Below are 13,177 nucleotides of genomic sequence, written 5' to 3' on the forward strand. Positions count from 1 at the left end.
AATTAGAGGACCTGACCCTCCACGCAGTGGTGGGGCAGATGCCGATTATGAAGCCCTGACGAGTATAGCTTTGCTCAATATTACCCCTTAGCGAGGCCGCTGCATCACGACGAGAAGGACAGCACTAACCGAATTTGTCGTCCTTGGGCCATCGACCACCACAAAATGGACTCCAACATGGACTTCCAGGAGGGTTGCATCGTGCGGAGCAAAGGTTACGGTTGGCTGGAGGCAAGGCTGTGTGGGAAAGAAAGACATTTGCCGTCAGTAATTCCTGTTTGCTGTGCATTGGAATCCCGAGATTCTGCCGCTCGTGCTTTTCCCCTGTCCGCTCGATTCTTGCGATATTTGCTCTAATGAATATCCAGGAGTCGAAAGGGCTTGATCGGTTGGCGGCTAAGCATCTAGCCGTCTGTACCGCATCAACCTCCTCGGACATTGAAGGCAAGTCGCGGCTCAAGAGTTGGAGGGCCTTGGGTGAAACTCATTTGGCTGCACCTTTCCGGAGAATAGGGACTCGCGTCAGCCTCTCGGTCGTCGTGTCAGCATCACGGCGTTTCGGTGATCCGACGGAGACAACCTCTACTTGCACACAATCGAAACTCATGATCGCGCAAGTTCTTACCGTTAACGTTAGCGTCACCCAAAGGCGACTTATCACCTCTGTCAAGATCTTGGAGCAGGAGAAGGTGCATTGCGGACTGCGCCCTTGATTGGCCAGGATGAGGCTGGGGTTGTGGTGCCCTGAGCCACTCTTTCCTTTTGAGCTTTTGGAGGGGTAACTTTGGGGAGGAACGAGACGGCAACGTGAATGTCGCTTGCCTCAATGGGGGAATTCGGGGTGAGAGACACCAAGGAAGGCTCGAAGAACGATAGTAGGTATTGCATTCCCGTCTCATTTCAGGAAGAGTCCTTTGTGAAGAAAGTCAGAAATCCTGTACTATTTTACACAATTACCTCGTAACATTAGAAGTTGATAATGTCGCAATAGCTGGTGCAACTACACTTCGAAGTAGAGAAGTGCAGTTGAGAGTGCCTTCTTGAGAAGTGGTTCCGGGAGTTGCCGTGCCAGACTTGATGTGCTGAATCCTACCATAATCCTGACTCTTACCAAATGGTCTTGGCCATCACAACACAGACAAAACTGGATTGAATTCATCAACATTTTGGTCCTTCCTCAACCGCAACATCGGGTTGTTGCGGCATGCGGCGACCTCATGGCTCTGGAGGTCGGACAGGACCGAGAGAGAGCTGTGCCATTTCTGAAGGCAAGACACAACCAGCAGGCAAAGCGGCGCATCACGCTCCCTATCTGCTGCCGACATCAATCGACTCAATCGAGACATGGCCTGTTGTGCACTGATGCGCCGATGCCTTGGGCAGCAACCAGAAAATTTTACACCTCCATATGTACATCTGCGGTAGCCAGTCAGGTCCGCAGCCACATACCCAATTGCATGTTCGGCCATAGAACGGTCTGGATTCATCAGCCAGCTTGTCGACGTCGACGTCGATGTTGGACCTTGCCCTAGTTGGTCATCCGAAACCAAATGTCCATAATGTTACGGCAGGTCCATCTCGGCTCCTTGCTCATTCATGCACACGCAGGCCTTTTTTCGCCTAGTGCATCACACTGCGTCGTAGTGTAGAAACGGAACTTCCCTATGGTTTAGGCGTTAAATTTGGCATCAGACTCTGCTGATTGTTTTCAGTACCTACTCGGTTAAAGATACGGACATTCGCCGCTTGTGCGGCTTGTCAAACGGACGAAAGATAAGAGGAAAGTCAATGCAACTTCTCAGACATCGCGCTGCCTGGCGTATACCGCTCAACCATACGAACTATATACAAGCTCGTTGGGTGGTATCGCATCCTGGTCAATATATATGGACATGCGATTTTGGCCGGCCGAAGGGCCTTTCTAGGATGGGTTAGAAAGAAGCGCACGGGAAGGATGCGGCACGACGAGAAGGCAAGGGCTGCATACCGCCTTTTTCGGCAAGCCGAGTTACGTACCGCCGGGATCACAGCATCACTTGTGACGGGAGACCTCGCCGGGTTATCCCCCTGATGGATCTCGCTGATTTTGTTTTAGCTTCCGCCAGCATGGACAGAGAGACGAACGATGCCGAACCAGATCTCCCGTTCCTAGACAGTCCTAGTCCAGTCCCACTCGCTATGCAGATCCAACTCAGCTGTTACCGTGCCAGTCGTGCTGCCATCTTCCACACATCTACGGATACGGTTGGAGGTTTCAAGCCTCAATAAAGCTAAGTGATTGACATCCTCGACTTGGGCGAAGTAAAGCCCTTCAGTTGTTTACGCACCAGCGTTGTAAGGAGCACTCCAGTCATTGATTGGTATTGGCGAGGTGCTGCAAAACCAGAATGGAAACTTGAAATGGAAAACAGCCTGAGCTTACTGTAGAATTGAACGTTTGTTTCCTGAATACGCATGTACCTATCCAATATCAGTGGATGAGTGGGTGTAGTACAAAACGCGCATCGTCAACCGTCGAGCACAGGCGAGGTTAACGCCACGTTGTAACACTCTGCTGGATGTGATACCTACTTAGCGACAAAAGATGAGAAAAGACCAAATGTGTTGACGTCGGACAAACTGGAAAAGCCTGTTATTGAACTGGGTGTAGTGGTAAACGTCTGTCACCTGTCTTTCAACTGTTAGCAGATCAAAGCCGGAGAGTGATCGTGAAACGAGGCTCCAACTCTGAAGAGGCTCTCCGCCCAACAATTTCCAACATCAACACCCCTGCAAAGTGTGTTCACGGCGCAACGCCAGGGCCAAGCAACTCACAGGGGAGGGAGGAGGGGTCCGCCAATCATTGCCCGACTGGGTTTGGCTGCGATAAGCTCGGTCCCTCCTTTTCGCTAGCCACATTGCCTTGTGTGACTCCACCTTGGTCTTGGCGATTTGGCTGCTCTGTCGAGATGCTGGGCCAATGCCTCGCTGCAGTGCTGCAAGTTGTTTCGCCCTTGGCCCAGCCAGTACGGACCAGTGTCGTGTGTACAGTACGGAGTGGCCTTGTAAATTTTCCAAGACTTTGGCATTCCGGTCTCGCTTGCCCAACGCTCGGTGAACCTGGCGGCTTTGGTTTTTCTCTGTCCAGATGATTGTATCAATCTCGTTTGTAATCGAAGTACACCAATACACCTTCTATCCTTACGGGGATTGCTTATGGTATCTCGTAAGAACAGCGATTACTGAGCGAAGTATGAGTGGTCACAGTGGTGCCCTCAAACCAAAAGGGAATTGCCCTCAGCACTGCCTGCACGATACACAGTGCCAGACCAGAAATGACGGTACAGTCTAACCTGCAGATAAGAACACGAGCCATAAGAATAACCTGGGCATAAGAATAAATTTCCAGCTCCCGAGCGTTTTATTATGGGACATAAGAATAACCTGGGAAACGGAATTATTCTTACAGATCTGCTTAGTAATATATATATATTCTTATGTCTGGGTAGAACAAGCCTGGAAAAGTCACGAAAATTGGTGAAATAGGGTAGGGAATGGGGGTGTGATGGGTGCTTGTTAATGGGATTGTGGGGTAGGGTTGGGGTTATATATAGAGGGTTGGGTTATATGTGGGACCTGGGATTAAGAATAACCGGGGTATAAGAATCAAAAGGGCCGTCACGGACATGATTCTTATGTGCAGGTTAGACTGTAGTCGCACTGTGCACCTTAAGCACTGCAGTGCAGAATGAGAGACCGTATTAACCTTGATTATATACTGTGCTTTCAGGGTGAGGTTGAGGCCAATTTGATGATCAGCGCACTGTGTATCTGTCGTCATTGGCTCCATACCGTACCTTACCGTACACGTACGCGGGTAACAAATCTACCTACTTTTGTGACTTTTGTCACTGGCTCCGACGCCGCAGCAGCTTTCGCAGGCCGCAGCCCACTTTTCAATATGAGCAGCCGCTCGCCTTCCCGGGCCACAATCTGTGCGTCGCTCTCGCCTCTCTGAATGTAGCGTACTGTACGATGGAGCCGCTCCATCGCCGGGCCCTTCGTTTCCCTTGACACCTCATCATCGCTTTGTCTCCCGTCTTTTACAGCGAAATTTCGTTTTGATTCGACTTTCTTGCTTCAACTTCTCACCACATAGCAACACAATGGCTGCTTAATTGCAGACTCGATCGCACCAGACGCCTGTGACGGACCCGCCAGTGCCCGAATTCACACTCCACTTGGTTGCAACTCGCAGAACGAAGACGTCGCTGTCCGGTCCAGCTCATTGTCCAGCATGAGGGTCCCCCAAAGTGATTTCCAACCAGATTCCTACCATGGAGCCTCAACAGTCGCAACCGCCTCATTCCCGCCCGCCATTGCATCCTCATCTCCACAGCATCCGGCCGCCTTCACCGTTGAACATCCCGCATCGGACTACCAATAGCACGCCAGTATCGTCGCCGGGTCTCTTCAGTCCGACCCTCCCCCGCTCGACTATGTCTCTGCCGCCTTCGCAGCCGGGCTCCGAGGCGGCGACCCCCGGCGGCGTCAACACACCTCTTTTGCACCCGCTGCAGGGACACAAGGTTCGAGAGTGAGTCTAACTGACAATTTCTATTCCTATTGCATGCACGGCCGGCCGGAAGAGAAGCATCGCCGGGCTTTGCCGGTAGAGACATACCCGATGCGGACAATGACCACTGACAGACTTCTCTATCAGGACGCACAAGGCGAACGTCGAACACGACATCACAACGGGTCGGAAGTGTATCAATAACTATGAGATCATTGAGGAGCTCGGTCGTGGCATGCATGGCAAGGTCAAACTCGCTCGGAATATGGACAATGGCGAGCTTGTGGCCATCAAAATCATCCCAAGGTTTTCCAAAAAGAGACGGCTTGGCAAGGTAACGGCAATGTCCACTCAGGACAAGAGCAAGCGGGAAATCGCCATTCTGAAGAAGATACGCCATCCCAACATCGTCGGCCTCCTCGAAATCATTGACGACCCTGAGCTCAAGAAGATATATATGGTACTTGAACATGTCGAGCTAGGCGAGGTGGTGTGGAGAAAGAAGGGCCTCCCTCATATCTGCGCATTCGAACGACGCCGTGTCGAGAGGGAGATGCGGGGTGAGAACCCTACACCCGAGGAAGAACGGTATGAGCGCCAGATGGAACAGCGTCGAAAGCTGAAGGATTCTGTGAGGGTAAGGAAGGCAGCTAAGGAACTTGCGCCGGCTCATGACTACTGGAGCCTTGAGTACGGCCCCAACGAGGACGAGGAGTTTGAAGACGTCGACACACGTTCCGACTCCTTGGCTGGTTCCAGAGCCACCTCACGAGCACCTTCTCGGACGCATTCAACCAAGTCCCTTCCTAGAGCCGGGACCTCTCATCCAGCCGAATCGGACCTCGCCTCGATACCCAACGATACCGAGCTTGAGCTGCCCGGATCCCTGACATCCAACGCCGGCTCCTCCACGGCACTTGAAGGAACCATGTACGGAGCGTACGTGGAGGATCCCATCGTGCGAGAAAGGTCGCCCAGCATGGCCGATTCGATCATCTCGCACATGTCGTCGGTGGACTATAACAGGGTCCACGATCCCTTTGTGGATGACTTCTCTTACGTGCCGTGCTTCACGATGGAACAGGCCAGGAACGCGTTCCGCGACACAGTCTTGGGTCTGGAGTACCTCCATTACGAGGGCGTTGTGCACCGGGACATCAAACCGGCGAACCTCCTTTGGACCAAAGAGCACCGTGTCAAGATCGCCGATTTTGGCGTGTCCTATTTTGGGCGGCCGGTCCGAGACGGAGAGCCCGACGATACTATCTCCGAGTCCGAAGCCCGCGATTTCGACAATGACCTTGAGCTTGCCAAGACAGTTGGCACTCCGGCCTTTTTCGCGCCCGAGCTTTGCTATACCGATATGCACAATAATCGCCCCGGCGTCCAGCCCAGGGTCACTGAACAGATCGATGTCTGGTCCCTGGGTGTCACACTCTACTGCCTAATCTTCGCCCGTATCCCGTTCCTAGCCGAAGACGAGTGGCAGATGTTTAGGAAGATCGCCAACGAGGACGTTTACATTCCAAAAAGACGCCTGAAACCGGTTGACCCTTCCACCAAACCGATCGAAAAGTCGCTTTATACACGCGTCAACAAGCCGCCGTATCGTCACGACGATGAGCTCGCATATGAAGACATCGACCGGGAGCTCGAGGACCTACTCAGAAAGATGCTTACCAAGAACCCGGAGAAGAGGATTCGCTTGCGTGACGTGAAGCGACATCCCTGGGTGCTTCAGGGCATGGACCTCATGTCCTGGCTGGACGACACTGACCCTTCACGAAGAACATCCGGTCAAAAGATCCAGGTTGATGACCGGGAAGTGGCCCGTGCTGTGGTTCCCCTGACCTTCCTTGAGCGCGCAAGGTCGGCGGTCAAGAAAGCAGTGGGAAAGGTAATGCATCCTCGCGGGGAGCGAACCGAGAGCGTATCGTCGCGGCGGCGCGCTACCAGCAGCGCCACCAGTTCTGCGGGTGAGAGCGGCATCGCAACCGGCCAGAATACCCCCAACTATCGCGATGCACGGCGCAAAAGCATACGACCGGATGATAGCTATTTTGGCACCTCGCAGCCGTCAAGCGAGCATCCGCTAACACAAAGCGTGCTGGCCAGTCCGCAAGATGAGTCCCCCGGGGCCGTGGCCGCTTCATCTGTGCAACAAGCATCATCAGCTACCAGGCACACATCCCGCCAGCTGCTCGAGCTGGTGACTAATCTCTCCGCGAGGGAAGAGCAATGGGACCGGCCTTCATCCCCCTCACCTCACAGGTCACTCCGACATGGCCATGCTCGGTCCATCACAAACGCTTTTCTGTCACTTACTCCGGACCCGATTGAGACGCAGACGCTCCCACCCACCCCACTTTTCAATGCTTCTTCAGAGGACCCTATGAATGCGTTAAGGAAGTCCCGCGACATGAAGCCTACCGCAGAAGAGTCCGGACGAGCACGATCCGTTGACCGCGGTCTGTTCGCAAGCACCGACAAACGCGCCGAAGCCAAGGTTTCGCTGAGCACGGCTGTCGCTCCAGGCAACGTGCTTCGCCCCCGCCCTGTACGCTCGATTGAACTAGCAAAGGGGCTAGAGCGGGCTCCCTCCCCGAAAGTGCCCTTGACTTCTTCTGGTTCCTTAACAGGGTACCAGCACGGCCAATTCAAGTCTGATCCCAACATCCACAACAAGCAGTGTGCCCTTGTCGAGTTGGAAGAGAGGCCCGTGACGGCTCACCGTGTCAAGGACTTCGGTGCCGCCAGAGCATTGCAGCATTTCCAACACAAGCCGTCGAACTCGGAGCCAGCTAGTGCCGCGTTTGAAAACGGAACCCGACCCCTTTCCCCTGACGATGAGACATTTCACCCGCTGCCGCTTTCCCGGGGTGAGACTATTGCGACTGGCAAATCGTCGAGCTCAACTTCGATGGGCGCACTCATAACGCCGTTGACAAGCCCTAGTGAGTCGGCGAGCCCGATCTATGGGCTCAATGGCCGCATGGCCAAAGAGGCTACGAGCCAGATGCTCGCTTTTCAGTCAGACCCTTCGCTGCCGGCCCTTCTTAGCAGCACCAGCTCGGTATCGGCGGACCTCGAAGGCGAATTTCTCTGTAGTCCAGGACTCCTCGAACGGTCCTCTGTGATTGACACCACCGACTCTCTCACACCTCCGGCCTTTACGAAGGAGCATGTGTCGGGATTTCCGCTCGAGCAGACGGAGGAGGCCTTGGCGAGGGATGGGGTAGTTGCCGTAGAGCTGGACGAGGCTGCAACTCGACTGGCAGTAGGGGGTAACTCCCCTACACACCGGCCGAGAGAAGCGCGCAGTTACACGGACAATCACGACGATGACAGCGACAGTGATGAGGGGCTGACTATGGCCTCTGCTAAGCCGAAGTGGAGGACGAGCGAGACTCCCAGAGACGCGACAGCATCGCCGTCGACGGGGAGGTTGTTGGCCGTGGGGAGCGCGCGGCGCAGAGACACGAACGCAAGCATTGGCAGCACTGAAACGGCCAAAAAGCTCGTCGTGGATAGCGACTGAGCCGAGTTGTCAGTTCAGATTGTGCTACTGATGAGAGCAGCCATGTTCAATACATGCTGCTATGTCCATTCAGTGTCGGAGCTTTGTCTGGTTATCAATTTCCTCTCCATTCAATATCTCTCGACATGGGTTTTACTTCTGGGCTTATAGAAATTGGGTTTACGGACAGACTGCCAGCATTTTCGGCGATCTCGGCGTTTTCATCACAAATGTCTCCTTTTCGGACAGCGTTTGCAAGGCATGGCACGGGCATAGGCGGGCGGGCGGTTGGGAAAGGATGAGAAACGGGATGATGTGAAGGATGATGGGAGCATGTTAATGGATGAATCTGGCTTTTTATATACCATGCAGACGTACCGATCAAGGACGGCTTAATGTCGGGTTTTTATGTGTTTTGCTGCCTCTTTGCAGGTAGATTGATGGAAGATGAATTGGAAGTTTGTCGATTATGTTGTGAGGCTTGGCTTCTCAGGCGGTGGTTGATGGGCTGTTAGCCCGGGTTCATTTCGGTTTCTTGTATTCAATTGTTCATTGTTGGAAATCCTTGACTTGGGGTTTGGCATGGGGGAACTTGGAAAAGGAAAGGGCAGGACAGGGCAATCTTTTTCCTCGAGGCGATAAGAGAGAAGGGAATGGATGGGTCAAGGTTGGCAACCTGGTGTTGTCCCCTGGATTTCGATCTCTCCCCCTTTACAGGGCTGACTGCCGCTGTGTCTGGCTCCCTCTATGGCTGGATGATGGACTTGGTCATTTGCTTCCCGCTTCTCTGTCCATAATTCAAGACTTCTTTTTCCCCATTATTTCTTTGTTTTTGTCGTTGCTATTGGTTACACCTCTCACCTTTGCAAACACGGCATTCATAGAGAATGGGAGGCTTTCTGACGAAGTTCATTGCATACATACGTATGGAATCGGATTGGGCTTGTTGTGTTTACTTGGTTACATACGTGGTGGATGTTGCCCTTCCAGGTCGAGGGTTGGGCTGACAGGGGCTGACCTGGGTATCTACAGTAGTTTTACTGGTATTTGTTCCTATGGAAAGAAACACAGACTGAAAATGATGAACAGAACAACTGAGTGGCTATGCTATCCCATTTGTTGGGCTAGCACGGCTTCCACGGTTATCGCTGATTTATGATACTGATCCCACATTTACTAAGCTATGTTATGTGCGTAGTGTGTTGTGATGACGCTGATCGACATGATGGTTTCTCACTATGTATTTCCAAGTTTGTTGGTCTGATGAGTCTGACCGATAGATCGGATCAGGCCATGTACACTAGTAGTAGTGAGTACGTACAGTACCTTTCACTCGGATCCAGGTTGGCTTGTAACTACGGAGTACCTTACCTATCGTGTTGGCAACTTTGCCATCGCGGCCAGTTTCGGCTTTAGGTTTTTGCTGTGTGTGCCAGGATGGCGGTGAGACAAGGTAAGTAGGTCCAGATCTGACAGCCTGTCTTCGCGCTACACTTGAACTAGAATAGTGAACCTTTTTTACGAAGTACTCTTCCGGAGTCGGATCTCGCCTTCGCCCTCGTCAGCTCGTCTGTCTGGGTCTGGGGGAAGGAAATGCAGGGACCTGTGATGAGTGCAGGACGGGTGAGCATGTGACCACCTGACCACCTTTTTGGGTGCCAAGGACTCGGAAGATTGTGAGTGATGTTGTGATGATGGCGTTGGGCGCTAGGAATCTACCACAGTAAGACGGATGGGTACTGTGTAAGTTACCGTAAGTAGGTATTGTATTTGCGGTAGGTGATTTCAGTCGCAATCTCAGCAATCTCATCAACCCCGCCATTTGTGATGAACAGGATAACTATGATGTAATATTCAGAATTTGGCGTCGAGCTCCACCGGCTTCGACAGGGCTTGGGCCGAAGAGGATTTCAATTGGAAGCTTTCATGTCGTGAGCAAGCCTGAAGAGCTTCAGACATCCAAGTCTAATGCACACTTCCGAATTGTGTTGTAGATGGGTGGAGGTTTGATGTTAGCAACTCTACCTGGGACATCCGGAACACTCCACGGAGTAACTTCAACACCTACTGGGCCTCGAGCCCCTGAATATCATTAGAGTACTGTAGGCTCAGCGGCAGGATTCAGTTGTTCATTGGGATAGCATGTCCCGTAGCTGGCAACTGTCATCTTAATTGATATGGCTAGGATTGCTCTTTTACGCTATGTGTATATTGACATGTCGTGGGCTTCTCCAAGATAGTGAAGTCCGGAAGACTTACATAGAGCTTGGCAAAGACGTTAACGGTAAGCCGAGCTAGCGAATTAATGCCAAGACTGCTGCTCATCGCCCCACATTTTGAATCTCGATGGCTCGGGCCAATTGGGATTCGTCTTTTTGACCACATCTGCTACAGCACCTCCCAGACCTCAGGCCAGGGGTAACAATGCCGTCGCCACCATGCCCGACGACAAGAAGCCGCAAAGCAAGACAATAGTCTTTTTGCACCCGGATTTGGGCATTGGCGGGGCAGAGCGGTTGGTAGTGGACGCGGCCGTGGGACTGCAGAAACGTGGGCACAAGGTCGTCATCTTCACAAGCCACTGCGATCCCGCCCATTGCTTTGAAGAGGCCCGAGATGGTAACCATTCCTCTTGTCTCGGTCTGCTTTTTCGTACCTTGAATCATAACTGACGTTTTCCTGACAGGCACCCTCGACGTCCGCGTGCGCGGCAACACGCTCGTTCCTCCAACACTCCTAGGCCGCTTCTCCATTCTGTGCGCCATCCTGCGCCAGGCGCACCTGATTCTGCAAATCGCCCTCTTCACCTCCGAGCTCGCCCGCCTCAGCTCAGACGCCTTCTTCGTCGACCAGCTCAGCGCCGGCCTTCCGCTGCTCAAAACCCTGTGCCCGTCGGCCCCAATCTTCTTTTACTGCCACTTCCCCGACCTGCTCCTGGTCCAGGGCCGCGCCCGCCCGTGGAAGCGCCTCTACCGCATCCCCTTTGATTGGCTCGAACAATGGAGCATGGGCTACGCCGACGCCATCGCCGTGAACTCGGCCTTTACCAAATCCATCGTGTCTCGAACCTGGCCTAAACTGGCGCAAAAGCGCGACTTGCAGGTTGTGTACCCCTGCATCGACACCACCACCACATCCTCCTCCTCCGCCACCGCCAGCAAAACGGACAATCAGCAAACAGCAACCGACAACGCGCAGCCATTACCAACACAACCCCTCCCCTGGAAGAACCACGGCCTGCTCCTCTCAATAAACCGCTTCGAGCGCAAAAAGAACATCGCCCTGGCCCTGCACACCTTTGCCCTCCTCCCCCAAACCCCCAAAACCCGCCGCGCCAAGCTGGTCCTCGCGGGCGGGTATGACCACCGCGTAGCCGAGAACGTAGCCTACCACACCGAGCTGTGCGCGCTGGCTGACAGCCTGGGCCTGAAGCACGCCACGGCCAAGACGCTCGTTTCAGCGCTGAAGCTGATGCGTGACGACGACGACAATGATGATGATGATGATGACGGCAAGGGGGATGGGATCAGGGTCCTATTCCTCCTGTCGGTGCCCACGGCCTTGAAAGAATTGCTACTTGCCTCGGCTACGCTGCTGCTCTATACGCCCAGGGATGAGCATTTCGGGATTGTGCCGCTTGAGGCCATGCTTCGCGGCGTGCCGGTGCTTGCGGCGGATAGTGGCGGGCCGAGGGAGACGGTTGTTGATGGGGTGACGGGGTGGTTGAGGGATCCGGGGAGGCCGGAGGAGTGGACTGAGGTTGTGAGGAGGGTTTTGGAGGGGGAGGTTGGGGAGGAAAAGTTGGAGGCTATGGGCAAGGCGGGCAGGGAAAGGGTGAAGGAGAAGTTCGCTGAAGGCCAGATGGCGGAAAGGTTGGAGGGGATCTTTGAGAGGATGGTGGATAAGCGGATGATGGATTCCCTCGCGGCTTCGGATCCGAGGGCGATGTTGGCGTCGCTGGTGCCGGTGTTCTTGGCGGGGGTGGTTGCGCTGGGAGGGCTGCTTGCTGCTGTGGTGATGCGGCGGGGGTAGTAAGAGTAAGATTCACGGTAGTGTTGTAAGAGAGCCTACCTCAAGTGGTTTTCCTGTTGTTCCTCCATTCCAGTGTCAGAATCGTGACAAGTACCGCATCATGTTTCTCACCTTGTCCTAGCACACCCAATTCACGTGAACAAAACAAGAGCCGCACAGTCACGCCTGGTGCAAAGGAAGTTAAGAGATGCAGTTGTATTATCATCCGTACCATGCGGGAGAAAGTTGAATGTCCACCTGGCGTAATGAAGCCGGTCATACCTAAACAAATCCGTACCATCCGTGCCGCGAGGCAAAGCAATCCATAATTGAGTCGATATCCCAGCCGATCAAACCCTCCAAACCTCCCAAACTCCAGTCCATTCCAGCCCGTTCCAGACCGTCCAGTCCTTTTGGTACGCCCCGCCAAACGCCCAGAAAGTCCCTTGTGCCGCTAGGAAAATGGGGAGTGCTGAAAAATGTCGGTTCATGGTGGTGATGGGTATCGATCGTCGTATCGAGAAACCCGAGCCGAAAACTTTTAGAGTCCCAAGACCCAAGAGAGAGAGACCAACCGAGAGAGAAGATATGTGTGCTGAGCTGAATGGGCAGAGGAGGGTATCGATGCGAGAATATCCCTTCGCATCTTCCAAAGTCCTCTAATTAGTACAGGAGGATATCAATGCGGAAAAATCCTCGCATCTTCCAAGGTCCTGTAGGTGCCAGGGGGAAACCTCTCAACAAAGGAGAGAGGGGTGTGTCAACCAGCTGGTGCCCGTAAGTCGCTCGCAGTAAGTGTGGTGTGCCCTGTGTGTTCTGTCCATGACAGCTCCATCGTGTACTTGAGCCGTGCCAGAGGAGAATGAGAGCGCATACCCCAGTGCCATGCAGTTGGCGGCGAAATCCCTGAAAGATAGGGGCGAGAATCTTTACCCCAGCGCCAACGCCGAGAGAACAACGCCGAGAAGAGAGATCAGATCGCGGTAAGATCAGATCGCAGTAAGATCAGATCGCGGTAAGATCAGATCGCGGTAAGATCAGATCGCGGTAAGATCAGATCGCGGTAAGATCAGATCGCGGTAAGATCAGATCGC

The 13,177-nt window shown here is 53.5% G+C and overlaps 3 protein-coding genes across 3 annotated transcripts; all 3 read left to right on the forward strand.

Moving 5' to 3' along the window:
- Positions 1-2,069: 2,069 nt before the first annotated feature.
- N656DRAFT_783860 (uncharacterized protein) lies at positions 2,070-2,649 on the forward strand. The gene has a single exon (XM_064816043.1). The coding sequence runs from the start codon at positions 2,107-2,109 to the stop codon at positions 2,266-2,268; it is 162 nt and encodes a 53-aa protein (XP_064666204.1). The 5' UTR covers positions 2,070-2,106; the 3' UTR covers positions 2,269-2,649.
- Positions 2,650-4,316: 1,667 nt separating this feature from the next.
- N656DRAFT_717570 (kinase-like protein) lies at positions 4,317-8,093 on the forward strand (the record flags this gene model as incomplete). The annotated part of the gene is made up of 2 exons (XM_064812210.1): positions 4,317-4,576; positions 4,703-8,093. 2 exons carry the CDS (start codon positions 4,317-4,319, stop codon positions 8,091-8,093), a joined length of 3,651 nt encoding a protein of 1,216 aa, XP_064666205.1.
- A 2,370-nt stretch (positions 8,094-10,463) lies between these two features.
- Positions 10,464-12,253, forward strand: N656DRAFT_760898 (glycosyltransferase family 4 protein). The gene is made up of 2 exons (XM_064813224.1): positions 10,464-10,691; positions 10,759-12,253. The coding sequence occupies exons 1-2, from the start codon at positions 10,511-10,513 to the stop codon at positions 12,102-12,104; spliced, it is 1,527 nt and encodes a 508-aa protein (XP_064666206.1). The 5' UTR covers positions 10,464-10,510; the 3' UTR covers positions 12,105-12,253.
- Positions 12,254-13,177: the final 924 nt, after the last annotated feature.

The sequence above is a fragment of the Canariomyces notabilis genome, assembly GCF_033297395.1.
Source record: "Canariomyces notabilis strain CBS 508.74 unplaced genomic scaffold N656scaffold_30, whole genome shotgun sequence".
Lineage (NCBI taxonomy): Eukaryota > Fungi > Ascomycota > Sordariomycetes > Sordariales > Chaetomiaceae > Canariomyces > Canariomyces notabilis.

Bases quoted from the DNA above. Each gene is read 5' to 3' on its own strand.
- N656DRAFT_783860 (XM_064816043.1), top strand. From the start codon at position 2,107: ATGGACAGAGAGACGAACGATGCCGAACCAGATCTCCCGTTCCTAGAC.
- N656DRAFT_760898 (XM_064813224.1), top strand. From the start codon at position 10,511: ATGCCCGACGACAAGAAGCCGCAAAGCAAGACAATAGTCTTTTTGCAC. The intron at 10,692-10,758 runs GTAACCATTCCT...TTTTCCTGACAG, and splicing joins CTTTGAAGAGGCCCGAGATG to GCACCCTCGACGTCCGCGTG.